Below are 17690 nucleotides of genomic sequence, written 5' to 3'. Positions count from 1 at the left end.
CTAGAACTTAAACTCCAGCCGAGCGCCCGAGAGGCGGAGCTCGGGAGAAGGTCATCCAATCCCTAACGGAGAAGGAAAAAAGGGAGTCTCACCCAGCCAGGAGAAGGCGGGCCCTCGGGAGGAGCCAGGTGTGGGTGGAAAGGAGGAAAAGGCCCCGCCCCCAGCTCTCCACCGCACCGCGCCGGGAGCACAAGCAGTAGTCGGAGTAGATAGTAAACAAGCCAGGCCAAGGAGTGGAGGCAAGAGCGACAGGGCGCTCCGTGGACCCAGCCTCTGCACCTCCTCTCCAGGAGGCGCTCCACCCGGCGGCGGCGGTTCGCACCGGCGCCCCGCCTCCAGCAGGCGGCCGCCATCCCGGCTGACAGGCGCGCTCCCCGCGCCCCTCCCCGCTCGCTGATGCATTTCCTTTTCCCGAGTCCGAGCGTGGATACTGTTTTCCCAGTTTCCGACCTTCACTGCTCCTTTCAGGCCGCCCGCTCGTGGGTGCGCTCACACGCCGCGCCCCGCCCCCCGGCCGCCGCCTTGGGGTGGGCGGGGAAGGAGGCAGCTCCTTGTTTGCGCGATCTGCTGGAGCACGGGTCGAAGCCGCGGAGTTCTTGGAGATTTCCACAGCCACTGGCCGAGGTGGCACGGGCTCGTGCCCTGGCGGGTTCCGGCGCCGAATGCCGATTCCACTGCCACAGCTCGGGAGTTCGGAGCGCCTTACCCGCGTGGGGGTCTCTTTCCCGTGCCCTCCCCGCCCCCGGCCGCCCCTCCCGCCCGGCCCGCGTAGCCTCCGCCCCAAGAGTCCATAACAACCGCGGGTCCGCGGCGCCCGCGCCTCGCTGGAGCGCGCCCACTGCCCCTCCAACAGTTTGCGTACAGAATCGAAACCCTCAGGACGGCCTGCCGCACTCGCCCCGCGTGGTTAGCGGAGGAAGCCGCGGGCCCCGACTCGCTCGCAAAACTCCAGCTTTCCGGCTCCGAGGGCTTAGGCCGCCGCCCCCTGCCGAGCCCGGACCCGGCTCCAACCAGAGTGCGGAATCTTTCCTTTTTTCTTTATAGTAATTTCTTAAGGCTTTCCAGGAACAAGGGAGATCCCTTCCTGCCGCACTTACCCAGTACCCCGCCGCAACCTAGCAAAACCAACGTCCCGGTGAAATAAACTAGGCAGCACGCTGGCGTGCTGGCGACCCCTGCCTGGGCTGACCCCTCCCCACGAATCCGGCCCGGCTGGGAAACAAACTGGCGCGCGGGCGGCGCTAATAGCTCTCCTTCCTGGCTGGCCCCTGCCTCCCTCGGACCCTAAGACTCCCCTAGTTCGGTCCCGGGGCCCGCGGCGCCTGCCCCTTGGCGGACCGGTCAAATCGACCCACCGGCGAACTAGCCCCCAAACGCCTGAGACTGGGGAGACCAAATTAAAAACAGCTGTTTAACATACCCTGCGAGCCAGGCGGGGAGTCTTGAATGGGGAGAACGCCCCCCACGGGCCATTGGCTCCCCGGCTTTCACGTCAATCACCCTCGGCCCGCCTCCTCCATTCGCCCCACCTCTTGTCTTCATGGAACGCCCCTCCCTCCAAAAAAAATATATATAAATAGATAAACTAGCCGCGCGTGGGAGTCGCGTCTGTGGCGAAGGCCTTTCTTTCCAGCACCGCCGCCTCGAATTTCTTGAGACTCTTGGGCTGGAGGGAGGCTGGGACTAGATCCGCACGGGGGGCCCCAGAGGCGGAGCTAGTAGGGTCCGACCCCATTTCCTTCACGCACGCACCCCATTTGAAACTGGGTAGGGGAGGCGATAGAGACAACCTAGGGACTGGCTGGTGTGTCCCCACTCTCCTGGCTATGTAACGTAACCGTGTCCCGCCCATTCTGTTAGGTGCCTGCCTAAATGAACTGTGTAAGCGGGAAGTCCTGCGTTCAAGGCAACAGGCACTTGTCTGAACACCTACCATGGGTTAAGCAAACACATTCCTACCGCACTTGCTGCTGAGTGCGGTTTTAAAGAATGGCTGAAATGTGCACTCTGTACCCTCCAGGGGCTACAGACCCACCCGAGGAGATGCCACCGAAAGAGCTAAAGTAAGGCAGAAATGTATACACAGATATTGATAGGTGCTCAGAGCTAGTAGATTCTGGCTGGAGAAAACTGAGGAAGTCATAGAGGAGGTGGTACTTAATTTGGGTCTTAAATGATTTAATCAGGTAGAAATGGGGGGGCGTAAGTCATTTTCAACAAAGGGCACAAAGAAGTAAATGCAAAACATTGTTAAGGACCTTAAATGTGGCTGTAGTCATGAAAACCAGGGTTGGAGAGACTGAACAGAATACTTTAATACCTGGTTAAAATTCTTAAAATTGCACAAAAGAAGAGGCAAGCATGATGGTCCTGGACCACAGGCCCAGAACTATGGTTTTAGATACTCAACATTCCAGCCCAGCACCTGGATGGGTCCTGAGGGTGGGTTAAGTGAGGGGTACCTACAGGTAGCAAGGTGAGGGCACAAAGGTAGTTGTAATAATACTGGGTTTGGAGACGGTAGAGGTACATCTTCTGGTGGGAGAGGTAGGTGGGGAAAACCAAGAGGTTTCTTTTGCTGTCCCCCAGCCACCCAATCCAGAAAGCCTTTCCCACGTTTATACAGCCCTCAAATTGAAGTTCTGCCTCAGATTCTTCCTTGAACCATTTGCAGTTTGGTGTAACTTCCAACCAAAAGCAGTTTCTGCAGGGCAGAGGCTAACTCCCATGCTTGCGCTCAGCAGGGCTCGGCCTGAGGCCAGAGCACACGGTAAGGGGGTACCCAGGAAATGCAGTGTGGATGAAGGGGTATGTGAAGATAGTGAAGGGCCTTAGGGTCCTTTGAGCAGAATGGGGGCCTGCTGCCAGTCAGTATGCCCCAACGATTCAGGTAAGATGGAATAAGGACTTAACCAGGGTACTGGCAATAGGTGAGCAAGAATAAAAAAAGATGTGTTTGAGAAAGCCTTAAGGGAGCCGAGTGACTGACGTGGTGTGAGTAATGTAGGAAGTGGGGTCAGTGGCCTCCTGTGTAAAGAGGGAGAAGAGCTTGAGGTCAGTGGTCAGGTCATCTGGGTCCTAGATTTAGCATGGCCAGTGACTGGTGGGATATCCTCAGGCAAGTCCCTTCCTCCCTGTGGGCCTGTTTTCCCCCTGTGAAATGGGGGGTAGAAATTGGAGTCGAAAGGCTCTAAGGACCATTCCCTTACTCAGTGCCCATGGGGCTGGGAGGGTCAGATGGAGAAGGAAGCTTGACACTAAGGAGGGCAGGTAGGAATACTGATATGGGAAGGGCAGGGGGTCACACAGTTGTAGTGGGGGCTAGAATCTGGGTGGTCGCTGGGTTGACAGAATCTTTGAGGGTAAGGGTGTGAGCGTGTTGGGGGAAGGCCAGGAGATACGGACTGTGTGTTCAGTGGGAGGTCCAGCAACTGGCAGGGCCACGGAGGGTGAGATTCACTGTCAGAATGGGGGCTCCCTAGGGTGAGGCCCAAGGTTTGCTGTATCAGGACACAGATCACCTGATACCTGCAGCCCCACATCAGACTCCTGCTCCACTTCCCAGTGTGCCGCGGCCTAGACGAAGGCACGACAGATGACGCTGAATGTGAGATCAGGCAGAGCGGTAGAGCAGGACAAAATTAATCTAAAAGTTGTCCCATAGACCCCACTTAGTCTCTATGATCCGCGGACCATCCTCCCGTCCTGTACAAGAGGGTAACGTAGCAATCCTTGCCCTTACGAAGATCGAATGTAATGCTATTTAATACACCCTGTGAAGTTCTGCACTTCTCTGGAGGCCAAAGGCCCAACATTTGGCTCTAAGCATGTATATGTGGTATGCTCTGGATGACATTAAGTATGGAGAATTTACCTCTAGAGTAGTTCATCCCACTCAGGAGAACCAGGCTTCTCTGAGGCTCCCTACCTTCCTAAATGCACCACCCTCGTGGAGACCCCCTCCAGAACAGCCCCTAGCTTGAGTGCCTCTAGGACAACTGCTCTAACTCACCACAGTGGTCAGCACAAGAGGCCCCTTGGAAGGGGTCTAACAACTGTTTATGACTCGGTATGTCAACATCTGCATAACACAGCAAGCCCCAGACTCTTTGGGAAAAGTGTTTGATTTGGCGACATTGGCTTTCCAGCTGCACTTAAGGTTGCATCTCCCCCACCTTTCTTTCCTCGGCCCTCCTAGTGAGGACAAACCAGTGAATGAATCTGGTGACGGCCTTCCCTGGAGGAGTCACACTGAGAAGCCTCCTTTGTGTGTTAGGGATTACTACCCTGTTTTGGAGTTGAGCAAACTGAGGCTCAGAGTAGTAGAGTCACTTGCCCAAGCAGCCAAAGCATGACTGGGCTGGAACTCTGAGCTTTGAACACCCCGCCCTGTGCTGTTTCCTTACACAGTAAGGCCTGCGATCTCGGTCGGGGCTTCTAAATGATTCTTGGCCCTTCCAAAACTATTCTCCTTGAAGCAAGACCTGTCATCCGAGTACATACATGCGTATGTCTTCCTCAGCTCACATGCACTCAAAACAAGTGTTACCCCTTCAAACAGCCCGTGCATCACAGGTATCTCATATCCACACCCACTCACTCTCGTTCACAGCGGGGCTCACAGGTCCTCAGGGTGCCGGCTGAGACAGTCAGGCCCTGCACTTCCGTGACTTCAAGGCAGGAGATAGGAAATCCCGGAACACTGCCGCTGTCATCAGGCAGCATCCTGGTGATAGTTAACACTGTGATTTCCTTCCCCAGGTGGGCAACTGAGGAGGATTGTGGGAAATTCTAGGTGTAGAAGCTTAAGTGAAATACCTGTCAAGCCTGTAACTGTTCAATAGAAGAGAGCCATTCCTTGGCCAGAGATGGCCCACTCCCGCACCCTGGGACCCTGAAGCCAAGAACCAAGGCTGAAGCTACTATCCCTTTGGTTCCTGGAAGTGAGAATTTTTGAATTGGGATGATTTTGACTTTGGAATTTGTAAGATACGTGTTTACTTTGGGATTAAGTCTTTTAGTGTAACTTTTGTTATGACTGTGTTTCTGCACATAATTCTTAATTGGTAAAATCCCATTCTCGATACTTTTTGTATGATTGGAGTCCCTATCCCTTTTTTTCTTTTTCTCTTGTCTCCTGAGGATTAGGCCACAGGCTGGGAGTAGGGAAGGCATTAGCTACTAGGAGCAAAGAAAAGAATCAGGAACTTTTGAGATGATCCCTAACATACTGTAATAATGTGCTTTCTGCCAAGTGGTCCTTTATCTTGGTTTACTGTGTTAAAACTGTAAATACAACAGATCCTGACATTCCTCTTTAACTGGACTGGATTCTTCCTGTCTTTTTGCCTGACCACTTGAGTTACAGGAAGTTATGGGGCCATTTCTGCAGCTGGTCCCTCTCTAATTAAGTGGATCCTGGTTGTCAGGTTGTCCACTTATTTCCCTGGATATTTTAATGGTCAGTATTGTCTCTGGCAGGTGCTCCTGGTTTGAAGTTTTCTCCTGTTTCTTAGAGGATTTAACGATTATGATGCCAGAAACTTCCTATTGCCTGCTTTGCTTAGCTTTGTGTGGTCCGTTTAATGCTTTGTTCCCAACCACCAAAAGCCTGGACCCCATCTCCGTTTGCAACAACTTTGTCAAAAAGATGTCAGTACCCTGCTGACAGAACCTCTGCCAGCCATAGACCAACCACTGCCAATTTGGGAATATCCAGGTGAGGGGCACCTGAGGCTTGCTCCCCACCCCAACCCAAAGCACTCTACAGATTCCAGGGGAAAGCTCAACTTAGTGTTCAGAATCCCAGTTTAGCCACTACCTAGCTGATGTCTTTGACAGGTCATTTATTTATCTTTTTGACTTTCTTATCTGTAAACTAAGAATAAGAATACCTACTGCAGGGGGGCATGAGATTAAAAACAAAGTATGCCTAGCATTTAGTCAAGTGTTCACACACCTCCTTAATTGCTACTCCCACTTCTCCTGGCCATTCAAATGCAAAGTAACCACCCTGATGCTTCAGTTTAAGAGGAAGCCAGGGCTTGCCCAAAAGATCCGACCATCCCACCACGTGAAGAAACTCCATTTCTCTGGAAACCAGTTGGTTTAGGATGTACATATTCCACACTTCTGACTTCTGGGTGGCTTCAGAGGCTTGGAATCTTTCAGCGGGTGTTAAGACTGCTGTGCACTGCCCTGAAATGCCTTCCCCTCACTGAGCATTAATTTACCCTGAGCACAGATTTGGGTCACTTCCAGCCCAAATCTAGAAAATTGGTAAAGTGACCTTTGTTTTTTAAATTGTTTCCTTTTGTGTATCAGTTGTGTTTTTTAATCTTTTGAAAAAGTTTATGTATTGATTTTAGAAAGAGGAGGAAGGGAGCGAGGAGAGGGGAACATCGATGTGAGAAACATTCATCGCCTGCCTACACGGATCAAACCCACAACCCAGGCGTGTGCCCTGACTGGGAATCGAACCAGTGACCTTTCAGTTCACAGAACAACGCTCCAACCAAATGAGTCACGGGGCCAGGGCTTTATCTTTTTTAAATTTTTAATTCTTTTTTTAAAACAGCAGTTTCCTTTGTTCAAATGAAATCTTAATTAGAGGCCTAATATGTGAATGAAAGGTGGCCCTTGCTGTGGCTGGAGCAGAGACAGCCTGCCCTGCTGTCTCCATTCGCTCACCTCCCATTCATGCCTCTTCCCTGTTAGCCGTCCCCCTCCCCCGCCAGAAGACTGGTAAAACTACATTTCTGAATTTTGTCCACTTATCCCAGCCACTCCTCACCACTCACATCGGTGAGAAGACATCCTGGCCTCGTCCTTAGTTACCTCAATTAATCAAAATCTTTCACAGGCTTTTCTTCATCCTCTCCTAAGTGTTTGTGGCACCTAAGGATCTCCTCTTATTGCCCTCCATGCTCTTCTGTTCTCAAATACTTCCAAGGATCCTGGCTTCCACCTAAACTAAGACCTCAATTCACATATCCAGCCCAGTATCTGCCTTGATCAGACCTCTTAAGTCTACTGGCTGCTGGCCACAGAACAGGTATTCATTAAAGGTCCAGGAAGTGAGAGAGACCCTACAGGACGAACGACCCGACCTGGGCTCAGCTGCACAGCTGGCTGGTCATGAAGTTTGGACAACTGCATGAGTTAGACGAGTAGCCAGGTGTTGGTGCAGGGGAGGGGCAGAAGGAAGTGAACCTGGAGTGGGGGAGGGGCACTGTCTTTTCTCTACACCTCACTGTCTTGCTCCCCCACTTTCATCTTCGTCTCAGTCGTCAGGAACACAGTACCCTAAGGTGTCGAAAAGAAATCACTGCTCCTAGGCCTCGTGGGCCTCAGCAGGAAAAAGATGAGTATGTAAGACCACACAGCATGTAGTCCTGACTGGAGGCTCAGTTGGTTGGGTGACTTCCCACCAAAAAAAAGGGCTGCTGGTTCAATTCCAGGTCTGGGCACATGCCTAGGTTACGGGTTTGGTCCCCGGTCGGGGTGGATATGGAAGGCAACCAATCAACGTTTCTCTCCCTCTTTCTCCTCCCCTTCCCCTGTTAAAAATAAATAAATAAAATCTTTAAAAAAAATTGCAGCATGCAGATTAGACCGAAGGCGGGATTTTATGAAAGCTGTGGTGGCAGGCAGAGAGAAAGCAGCACTGCATGGATTTGAATGCTGGATTTCTGTTTGTGAAGAAGACCCAGTCTTCTCTGTAGTCTGCAGTGTAGTTAAAAACACTTTATCTTCAGGACTGTTTTGTGATGGTAACTACAGGGCACATACTTCCCAAGAAAAACTCTGGTTCTAAAGCTGGTGGGAGCTTTGGCTCCTGCCTTTGGTAGGCTAACAGTGGTCAGTGGGTCCCGAACGAGACCCGAGCCACCTTGTCTACCCTACATGGAGCAGCACGAACGATGAATGGTCTATGGGCTACACGGGATACCTGACCTGTTTGCCAAATGGGCAGGGAACACAGGGAAGTGGGAGCGGACCCACCCGAAGGCCCTGACGGCTCCTCCGCAGACATTCGCACTTTGGAGGGCCTGCAGCAGGATCGTCTAACGCAGCCCCTTATTTTACAAAAGGAAGCTAGGACTTGAGTGGTGAGATCTCAAAATTAACAAAGAGCTCAGCCACTCTAGGAAAGCTTGTCTATCTGGCCCACCTTCCTCGAGATCTCTGATTTGTGGGTTTCTAGATGTGGGGAGCCTTTAAGGGCAGGCGTCCCATCTTCAAGCTACGATGCTAAAATAGCCCAATTTCCCAAGAACCAGTCTCATTCTGTCATTTTTCTGCAAATGGTGACATGGAGACTGTGGGCCTACTAGGCTGAGGATGCTGGGTAACCCTCCACCTCAGGAGCTCCATCCTAGCAGGTGAAGGGACCCATTGTAGAGGGAGTATACACGAGGTGAAAAACAGCAGTCAAATCAGATAGAGAAGCCTGGGTTATTTAGCCCATGACGCTCTCTCCCATGAACACTTTTCATCTTAGGTTCCCAACTGGACAGTCCAGCGTTTGATTGTGGGTTCCCTCTCTTGCTTTGTCCACCAAATCTCCTGTGAAAGCCTTCACTTCCTGAACAAATTTGGGGCTTCTTCTATGTCTTCCCCTTTCTTTACCTCCTTTGAAACCGAGTATCGATTATCAACCCAATGGTAAAAGTTACAGATGAACTATGGCAATGGGGCTGTTGATCCCTTTCTCTCAGATCTGGAAGACATCAATTTGCTAACTTTCCCCAGAGTCTGAGACACGGACCAAGACAGGGCTTCCATTTGTCGCTAAGAACCTGGACCATCTGACTCCAAAGTACTTGCTGTTAATGTTAACTCTTACACTCGGTTCCCTCGAAGGGTCCATCTCCTCGTCTGGCTCATTCTGTCACTCACTGTATCCCATACGGGGCAGGGCCCAGGAACCTGCATCTTTGTGGAGCTCTTGCAAATGATAACCTTGCTAACCTTCAGTTGTTCAAAAAGGTGCTTATGCATAGCTCCTGAATTTACAGAGCAGTGGGTTCCAGCTTCTTCACATAAAAGACAGTTCAAGTTTACCTCCTCCAGAACTTGTATCATTTATTCCTGTCTCCTACACATTTCACCCAAACTCTACCATCTCTGACGTCCCAGATTTCAGGCATCCCTGTTCACCCATTATGCTTGCTTGCCCCAAGGGAATAAAGGATTATTATCCAGGGGAAGGACCGGCTTAATTTTCTCTACACTTTAGCTCTTAGATCAGAAACTCAGGAAAAATTTGTTGGCAGACGAGGAGATGGACCCTTCGAGGGAACCGAGTGTAAGAGTTAACATTAACAGCAGGTACTTTGGAGTCAGATGGTCCAGGTTCTTAGCGATAAATTAATTTTCCTGTGCTCCAGTTTTTTTTTTCTTCTGTCAGTATCTACCTCCAAAGGCGGTATTGAGGGTGAATGAACGAATACACAGAAAGCACTTTAAGCAGTACCTGGCCAGCTAAGCATCTAGCAAATGTTAACTTCTATCGCTTTTATTAAGAATACCCCAATCGTTACATACACTCCAAGCCAGAACTGTCCCAACTGGGCAGGCTGCCAATAGGGAGTAGCTGTATGGTGGGGAGTGGTCCTACGTGGACAGAAGGTCCTGCTGGTTCCATTCTGAGAGGGACATGCAAAGGACTCAGGATCCCAGCGTGCCCACAGGATGGGGTGTCCCTGGGGAATGACCCTTTCGGTGCTCTGCAGACCTGAAGACCCTACGCAAGGAGGGCCCATAGGGGAGAATCAGCCACCAGCTCGGTCACACCTCCAGTCACTGCATGCGACAGGAGCTCAAGATCAATTACCTGGAATTTTAAGACGTGTTTATACTCTGAAAGAGAGCTATTAAAAAACCCCTATAGTTTCAAAAGATAAAACCACTATCTGGATCTTCGAGAGAGCGATGTAGTGAAGAGGGCAAAGGCTTTGTAAGCAGACCGACTTCAGCTCTAGCTTCACAGCAAATCACTACAGCCCTCTGGGCCTTACCTTCCTCATCTACATAGAAACGGAAGAGAGAGAATAATCTCTCATTGGAGTACTGTACGGTTTGAATAAGATAATGAGGGGGGAGGGCACCAGGCATAGAGATCGGCACCCCACAAGCATTCATCTGGTGCTGGGTCCCTACTTCTGCCCAGAGCTAAGGTCATGGCCTACAGGCAAGGTAGAAGCAAGTCTCGGACACTAAAGACCTGGGTCCCTCCCTGCCTCCCCACCCCTCCCAGACCAGCTCGTAAGACTCCCGCCTCGCCTTCCCAGCCCCACACTGCTACTAAATTGATGAAGCTAAAAGGGTTTGATCACGTCAGTATATTTATATGTAAATACAAAACTATTGGTGTAAGATATTGAATATGAACATTTACAATTATTTTCTGAATCTGACTCAGTCAATTGACATTAAATACAAAATGAAAAGATTGTAAAAATAAGAACATATACATTCAAGAGCTTATTACAGTATAAAATTATTGAGGTCTGATCAGTTGCCAACCTCATCTGTGATAGGGGAAGGTTTAGGGGTTCCTGGGGTTTTGTTGGGAATGTAGAGCACTGGGGACTCAATCCCACACCTGGCACACCAGGCTGGGAGCAGATAGGAACAGGCTGAGTGAAGGGGGGTGGGGCTATAGAAATTGCAGGGCATTGCCTCACCCAGCCAGGAGTTCAAACTTTTTATTGACACTGAATCCGTCCAGCTTGAGCTCCAGGGTCTGCCAGGCCACTAGGCAGAAAAAGATGGGCATCTGAGTAGACAGGGCCGAGCCGCATAAGGAAAGGAACCTTTCGGGAAAAGAAAAAGGGGCCTCAAGCTAATTCTCCCAGGGAAGGGTTCTCATAGTCGTCTCCTCTCTCCAACTTGGGCTCCTTCTTTCCTCTTAAGGCATTGTACCAATTTCTCTTGTCTGTGGCTGCCCAGTGAGCTCATTTCTACTCCAAGGCTCCAGCCCCCAAGGGACGGGAAGAGGCAAGAGAGGGTCTGAAGTCACAGTGGAGGTCTACTACCCAAATCGGCAAAGTGAACGGAGAAAAAGCACTGGGTAAGGGCAGTCCGTGCTGAGTGGGACCAGCGTCACCACAAACCAGTGTTCTTGGCTCCGACAGAGAGCATCCTGGAGAGAGAGGTCAGGATGTAAGGGGGAAAGCCTGTGGCAGGAACACAGAAAGTGGGCATGCCTGTGTCCTCTTCCACCACGCTGTCACCTGACAACTGGAGCCATGACCCCCGAGCCCAGCCAGTCCGGGATAAACAGTAGGGTACAAGAAGCCACGACACCTGAAGTGCAACACGGAGCCCCAGGAACTTCTACAAAGGAGTAACTGTGTATATGTATTTATAGAGTACGGCCATATTATCGCATACAATAATGTATTATATACACACGTACATGTGGACCCATACACAGAAGTGCACACGCACACGCACGCACACACACGGAATAACAGAAAAGACTGGAATACACGCTCTAGGGGTACACGTGCTTGGCACCCGGGATGTTCTCTGGAATATATAACTTGGTCAAGCTTTCTAGGAAGGAAGGTGGATGCTCACCAGGCCTCCCCATCAAATCCCAGCAAAGGGAAGGGATGGGAAGGAGACCTCTGGAAGGAGAGGGCGTTGGGAAAGAGGGGAGGGAGCTTCCTTTCCCACTTACCTTGCTTGGAGCCCCTGGCAAAAATCAATAGCCACAATTTGGTTATAGTAAGGCACAGTTCAATGGCAGTTGCTAGGACTTAAGAACACACTGTTGCTGGCCCTTTCTAGTAACAATTTCGCCACGTCTATCTCGCCAAAGGGAAAGGCTGCTATGCGTGCACCGGGAGACACAAGAGAGAGGTCGGTCCATGGCTTCAGTGTAACTGATGGCAACCTACAGGCTCAGCGGTGTCCAGGATAGTTTAAGGAAGAAGGCTGGCCAGCAGGTAGGAGGCTCATGGGACAGTTACTGACCCTCCATGGCCAGGAGGTTGTGGCTGGATGGCACCATGCCCTCCCTTTCTGCGAACTCCAGGATTGCCTTGTAGCAAAAATAGTACTGCTCGGGGGTCTGGATGCTGAAGGCCCTCTGGGTCCTCATGCGGGACACTGTCTGGAACACATTGAGGGTCCCAAGCTCCTCCAGCTGTGCCAGGCAGATGTCCAGTGAGCAGAAGGTACCTGCAGCAAGAAAGGAGATAGTCACATCTAGCCTGCCTCTCCTCTCCCCGCCCCTCTACCAAATGACCAGGCAGGGCTGGATGACCGCATTAAAGGCAAGGGGTCTCAGGCCTGAAAGGACTCGAGGAGGAGGAGGGCAGTGTTGGAGGCCAGAGAAACAAGAAGGCCTCTGGTCATGGATTTGGAGGAAATACGAAGAACAGGTGGGAAAGTGCACTCCCAGACAGAACAACAGCATTTTCACACCTGGGCCCTAATTTTCAGACTACGGTTTCTCCCCAGAGACCTGATGCCAACCTACTCCTCTTGACCTTCTCCCCAAGGGATCTCTGATGAGAAATGCCAGCAGTCCCTGCTACGCACGTCCCCTGAAGGATAAAGTTGCTAAGTGGATCCAGAACGGAGAACAGAGAACAAAACGAGGACCTCCCCGGGGAGGGGGTGGGAAAGAAGCGACAGCCCAGCTGAGCTCTCTGGACACCCAGGTGCCAGTGGTGGGGTCAGAATATGACTGTGCCACTGGGATGTACAAAGCACCAGTCCCAGAGGACCTGGCTTGTGAAGTGTGTATCTGGACACACGGGCAGCACTAGGGCCACCGAAAGGACACTTAGGAATAATCTTTCATGGCGACGCACCACCAATGGATCAAATTCTCTCAGCCTGGCAGTGAAGCGCTCAGTTACTCCTCCACCTCCCTTGCTGCCTCCGGGGCTCTGACAGCCGCATCCGGTGCGTGATTACCTGTCCTGCCGATGCCTGCACTGCAGTGGACCACAATGGGTGGCTCGGGGCCCTGCCCTTTGGAGTCCACTCCCAGGCTACTGACTGCCAGCCTCTGCTGGCTCCTGACGGCTCTCAGGAAGTCAATGAGGGAAGCCGCTGAGGAGGGGACACCGTAATCCGGCCAGCTCAGGAACTGAAAGTGCGTCACCTGGCGCTTCTGCCGCTCCTTGGGTAGAAAAAGAGGTGGAGTTAACGAGGTCACTTCTGTTTCCCCTACCCGTGGCTTTCCCAGTGCTCAGTGCCCTGGGATCCCTGCCACCAAGATCCCTGCCCACCACCCTGCACCTCCTCCACAACTGCTTCTCTACAAACCCAAAGGAAAGGCCTGATGTCTGGCAGGGGCAGAATTCCTATCTGTAGGACCCAGACTTCTAGGTTTCATTCCTAAGTAACGCCCCTGTGGTGTTAACACAATGTCATTATACTGGCTCTGAACTGAGTATCCTCATCTTAAGCCCAGAGAAATGGGAGTAACGTACAAGCTCCCTGGAATCCGGCCTATTCCTTTGAGAGATTTCCTTTACATCAAAAGTTCTCCCTTACCTTCAAGAAAGTGAGAAAACAGAAACGCGGATTTACCTCTGTGTTATGAATTTCTAGCGTTGTTTTCTTATAATGGCTCATGTTCTCCACGCCTAGATTGGTCACTGTGAGGAAGCCAAATCGGATCCGAGAGTCTTTTTCTAAAGGCCAGTACTGACCACACTTCCTCCTGCCGCCCTCCTCAAAGCTGAAGACACACAGAGCAAGGTAAGCCCTCCATCCTTCCCCTGCGCAGCGCTAACCACGCCCTCCCCAGCACCTGCTGGACACCGAGCAGCGGAGTCACCTCCGGCGCTGCTCCTAACTGGCACTCTTGCCTTTTGGCAGAAAAGGAAGAAAACCTTCACTCTAAATGGATGTAACGGTGCAAGTGTCTGCAAGTACTCCTTTAGCAGACTTTTACTGAGTACGTACCCTATCATTCTGCCCTTTCCTGATACCTCCTGGCACTCCACAGGTATCTGGGATAAACACCGAGTGGACAAAGACAGACAGTAGAGAAAACTGGGTGGGCCAGATCGAACTCTCTGCCTTGTATCTCAGCCACTGTTCCTTCTCTTCCCCAGTGAGGGCCCTTGGGAGACAGAGCAGTAAGAGAGGCACCGCTCCCAGGATACCAGCAGGAGGTCTGCGTAAATGCCTGACGTCTAACCTCACTGCGGGTCAGTGGCTCCGAAGTGCTCCAGGATGGCACTTCTTCCACGACCTCCTCGCCAATCAAAGGTGGTTGTAGCAGGGCCATGAAAAAGGGAAGCGAGCTCACACTCTAATTAATTTTTTTGTTCTCATCTGAAATAGGTTATAATTATCATAACGGTAATGGTAACACTAATGAAATAGTAATTCCTGAAGTTTTGGCAGGTATGTAGATCAAAATTGCAAAAATATTCCTTTCGTCAAGAGCTTCCTGCCTAAAGCAGCAGAAAACGGTCAAAGTAGCATGGAAGGGAGGATGAAGGGGGACTGGCAGTCCGGAAGCAAGGGCCAGATTAAAAGTGACTTCCCCACGTTTCCCAACACCCCCTTTTGCGGACGAGGCCAGGGCCTCAGAACGGCTGTGGGTGGCACAGGGGCCACCAGAGCCATGGATTAACAGCTTTGGGAAGTCAGATCTACCAGCGTCCACCACACCCTGAGTTATCTTTGCGTCAGCTGAAAAAGACGCAGCATCTCAAACTCACGGCCATAGCTTCTGTAACCCCCACTGTCTCTCAGAGCTAAGTCCCTCTGTTCAGTCACCTGTGCGTGGGGTGAGTTAGGGGAGGGGCAGAGAGCAGGGAAGAGAAGGGATGGACTCACCGAGTGGTCATGACAATCACCAAGACTTTCTGCTCCCACACCATGAGCCAGAAATCACGATAGGTGTTCTCCAGAGGGCCTGGAAGAGACAAGGCACACGACTCTGAAGCCCTTCTCCTTCCTCGGCTCTTCTGTGGTCGGCTCTTCTGTGGTTGGTCAGCTCCCTGCTCCTCTCGCCACACCCCTGCTAGTTCCCCCAACCGCCAGCACAGCACATGGCATGGGAGTGTCTTAAATATCACATCTCCCAGTCAACCAGGGCCCCAGGCACACTTAGAGAAGCACTGTTACAGACCCGCTCAGGGCCTTACTACCGGAACTTCAGCCATCGGTCCACACTGACAGTGTCAACTCTGAGCACTTCTCCAGCTGTTTTCATCTCATCAAAGCTAAGCTTGTAAGCACCCTATCGAATTGTCCCCTTCCGTGTCCCATCATCAACTCAGGCCCAACATATTTTCAGCCCCCTCTCCTTCAAATCTAGCTTTCTCTCTCCACTTCCCATCTCTGTTAACAGTACTGGTGTACGTTTGGGTTTTTTTTAGATTTTTAAAATTTATTATTTTTAGAGAGAGGGGACGGGAGGAAGAAAGAAAGAGAGGGAGAGAAACACTGATGGGTTGCCTCTGGGAATCGCACCAGCAACCCTTTGGTTCACAGGCCGGTGCTCCGCTGAGCCGCACTAGCCAGGGCTCTATTTTCTTTATCTACTGAGTCCTAGAGGTTTGCGGTTTTTATCCTTTTGTTCCTTCCTGATCTCCCTGCTCAATTTCTCAAGTTCTCACTGCTGTGAGAACTGACCACATCATCTTTTGTCTGATTACTGTATTCTTATCTTGGCTTACTTTTCTTTCTTTCTTTTTTTAAAAAAGGATTTTATTTATTTATTTTTAGAGAGAGGGGCAGGGAAGGAGAAAGAAAGGGAGAGAAACATCAGTGTGTGGTTGCCTCTCACACACCCCCTACTGGGGACCTGGCCTGCAACCCAGGCATGTGCCCTGACTGGGAATTGAACCGGCGACCCTTTGGTTTGTAGGCTGGTACTCAATCCACACCAGCCAGGACTTGGTTTACTTTTCTGAACAGAACTCTCCCTTCCAACCTATTCTGGATACCCCTTCCAGTTTAATCTTTCTAAAAAATTGTTTCACCACAATATAGACACATCATGCTTACTTCTGCTTCTATCCTTTGCTCAAGCCAACTCTCTCACCTCCAGTGCTATTCCTTTTCTACTCATTTGCAAGAGCTGTGTCTTCCTTGAAACTTTCTCTGACCACCACAGAGGGTTTCCTCTCCTCTCCGATTCTGATGGCACAGCTGGATCAAAACAGCTCAACCATGTAACGTATGTGATCTTACATCAGTCACTTTACTTCGGGAGAATTAATCACATCTCGGCAAGCATGGTGCTGACTGCTCGAGCCACGGTGTCACGTTCTTCCTCTGTGTTAGGGCCTGCGCAGACTGGCGCTCAGCGAGAACACTGGAGATACCTGATACAAGGACTCCCTCTCAGTCAAGGGAGTAACTTACTCAGGACAACTCCCTGTGGTTTCCCAGTGCTTCTTCCTCCTCTGGTTGCAGGGAAGCAGGGAAGTAACAAGAGCTGATTTTTGTCCTGGAGGTTTGCTGGTTTCGCTACTATTTTTGCTAAAGCCTTTTTAGCAAGCACTGACATTTTACGATACTAGACTTTCCTCTTGTGCAGAAGCAGACCCTTCCGAAAGCATGTGAGGTCTTGAAAACAAGTTAAATGTCTAACAAAAGAGGATTAAGTGATCATGTACCCCGCATTTAAACAGTCTGTAAGGTGACAGATATTATAAGATCTGTATTTTTTGCTCTGGAAAGATATGCACAAGATACCATCAAGTGAAAAAGCAAATAATGTATAGAAAGAGCCCATTGTTACATATTTTATATGCCTGTACCTATTTATATGCACAGGAAAAGGTTTAGAAGATGTTGCAAAATGTTAACACTATCTCTGTGTCTCAGGGTTGTGAGTGATTTTCATCTTCATTTAATGGACACGCATCACTGTAATCTGCCCATCAGGAACATAAGAACACCCTTGCCCCATCTCTGACCCCCGGGTTATCCACAGCCCACTACCCTGCACGACAGCATCTCTCAGATACTTAACTTTCCACATTCCAGCCACCGGCAAATTGGTGTTGCCTATCAGCGCAGCTAATAACCCAGTCACCACTCGAACTCAGGCCAGGCAGAGCAGGCCATAATTTCCTCAAAGGCAGGAGAGATTTGGAAGGAAAAGTGGCACTCCCCAGATAAGACTCTTTTACCAGTACGCTTTTCGGAAGAAATAAAGTCACCAGTCTGTGCTGACATGGGTAAAACAATCCACTGGCGTGCCCTGCTAGGAGTTTCGACCCAAACAGACATACTTTCAAATCCTGGCATACTTGCCACTTACCAGCCGTGGGATACAAGTCACCTAAGCTGTTTGGGCTGCAGTTTGTTCATGGATTGACAATTGCAGAGTCTCTATAATAATTAGATGGAGATTATGTATCTGACATATAATACATATTCTTAATAGAAAGGACATTATTACTATAAATATTATGATGATTAAGAATCAGAATACTATGAATATAGTCAAAAAGGTTAGCCAGATAAATCAAACCAGCCTTCTCAACATCACGGGGCCCGTATGTATCCTCTGGTGTTAACATGATCTAAAGGCGATCAGTGTTTGACTCAAGAAGCCCTCTGTCCCGAATTCCCGGAGGAGTTTCTTCTGGACAGAGCCCACAGCGCCAGGCTGAAGGACCCAACCCTTGAACAACATCAGCCAACATTAAGCAGTGCCCCTGCCTTCTAAACCCGGAGCGAGAAGC

The 17690-nt window shown here is 50.5% G+C and overlaps 2 protein-coding genes across 4 annotated transcripts in view; both read right to left on the bottom strand.

The window, feature by feature from the left end:
• SIN3A (SIN3 transcription regulator family member A) overlaps window positions 1–1466 on the bottom strand; it is a 61704-nt gene extending 60238 nt beyond the window's left edge. Inside the window, exon 1 of the mRNA XM_024557125.3 lies at window positions 1421–1466. The gene's annotated coding sequence lies outside the window, so the exon portion shown is untranslated. The remainder of the gene's footprint in view (window positions 1–1420) is intronic.
• Window positions 1467–11358: 9892 nt separating this feature from the next.
• Window positions 11359–17690, bottom strand: part of PTPN9 (protein tyrosine phosphatase non-receptor type 9) — a 78882-nt gene continuing 72550 nt past the window's right edge. For all 3 annotated transcript variants that reach the window (XM_053927597.1, XM_071221920.1, XM_045192769.2), the window contains exons 10-13: window positions 14824–14902; window positions 13561–13711; window positions 12940–13147; window positions 11359–12195 (exon numbers count right to left, since the gene is read on the bottom strand). In XM_053927597.1, coding sequence (XP_053783572.1) covers window positions 11981–12195; window positions 12940–13147; window positions 13561–13711; window positions 14824–14902 — 653 coding nt within the window. In that variant the 3' untranslated portion in view covers window positions 11359–11980. The remainder of the gene's footprint in view (window positions 12196–12939; window positions 13148–13560; window positions 13712–14823; window positions 14903–17690) is intronic.

Source organism: Desmodus rotundus, chromosome 7 (genome assembly GCF_022682495.2).
Source record: "Desmodus rotundus isolate HL8 chromosome 7, HLdesRot8A.1, whole genome shotgun sequence".
Classification (NCBI taxonomy): domain Eukaryota; kingdom Metazoa; phylum Chordata; class Mammalia; order Chiroptera; family Phyllostomidae; genus Desmodus; species Desmodus rotundus.
Note: the sequence above shows the minus strand (reverse complement) of the source record. Positions and strands in the feature narration are given on the sequence as shown.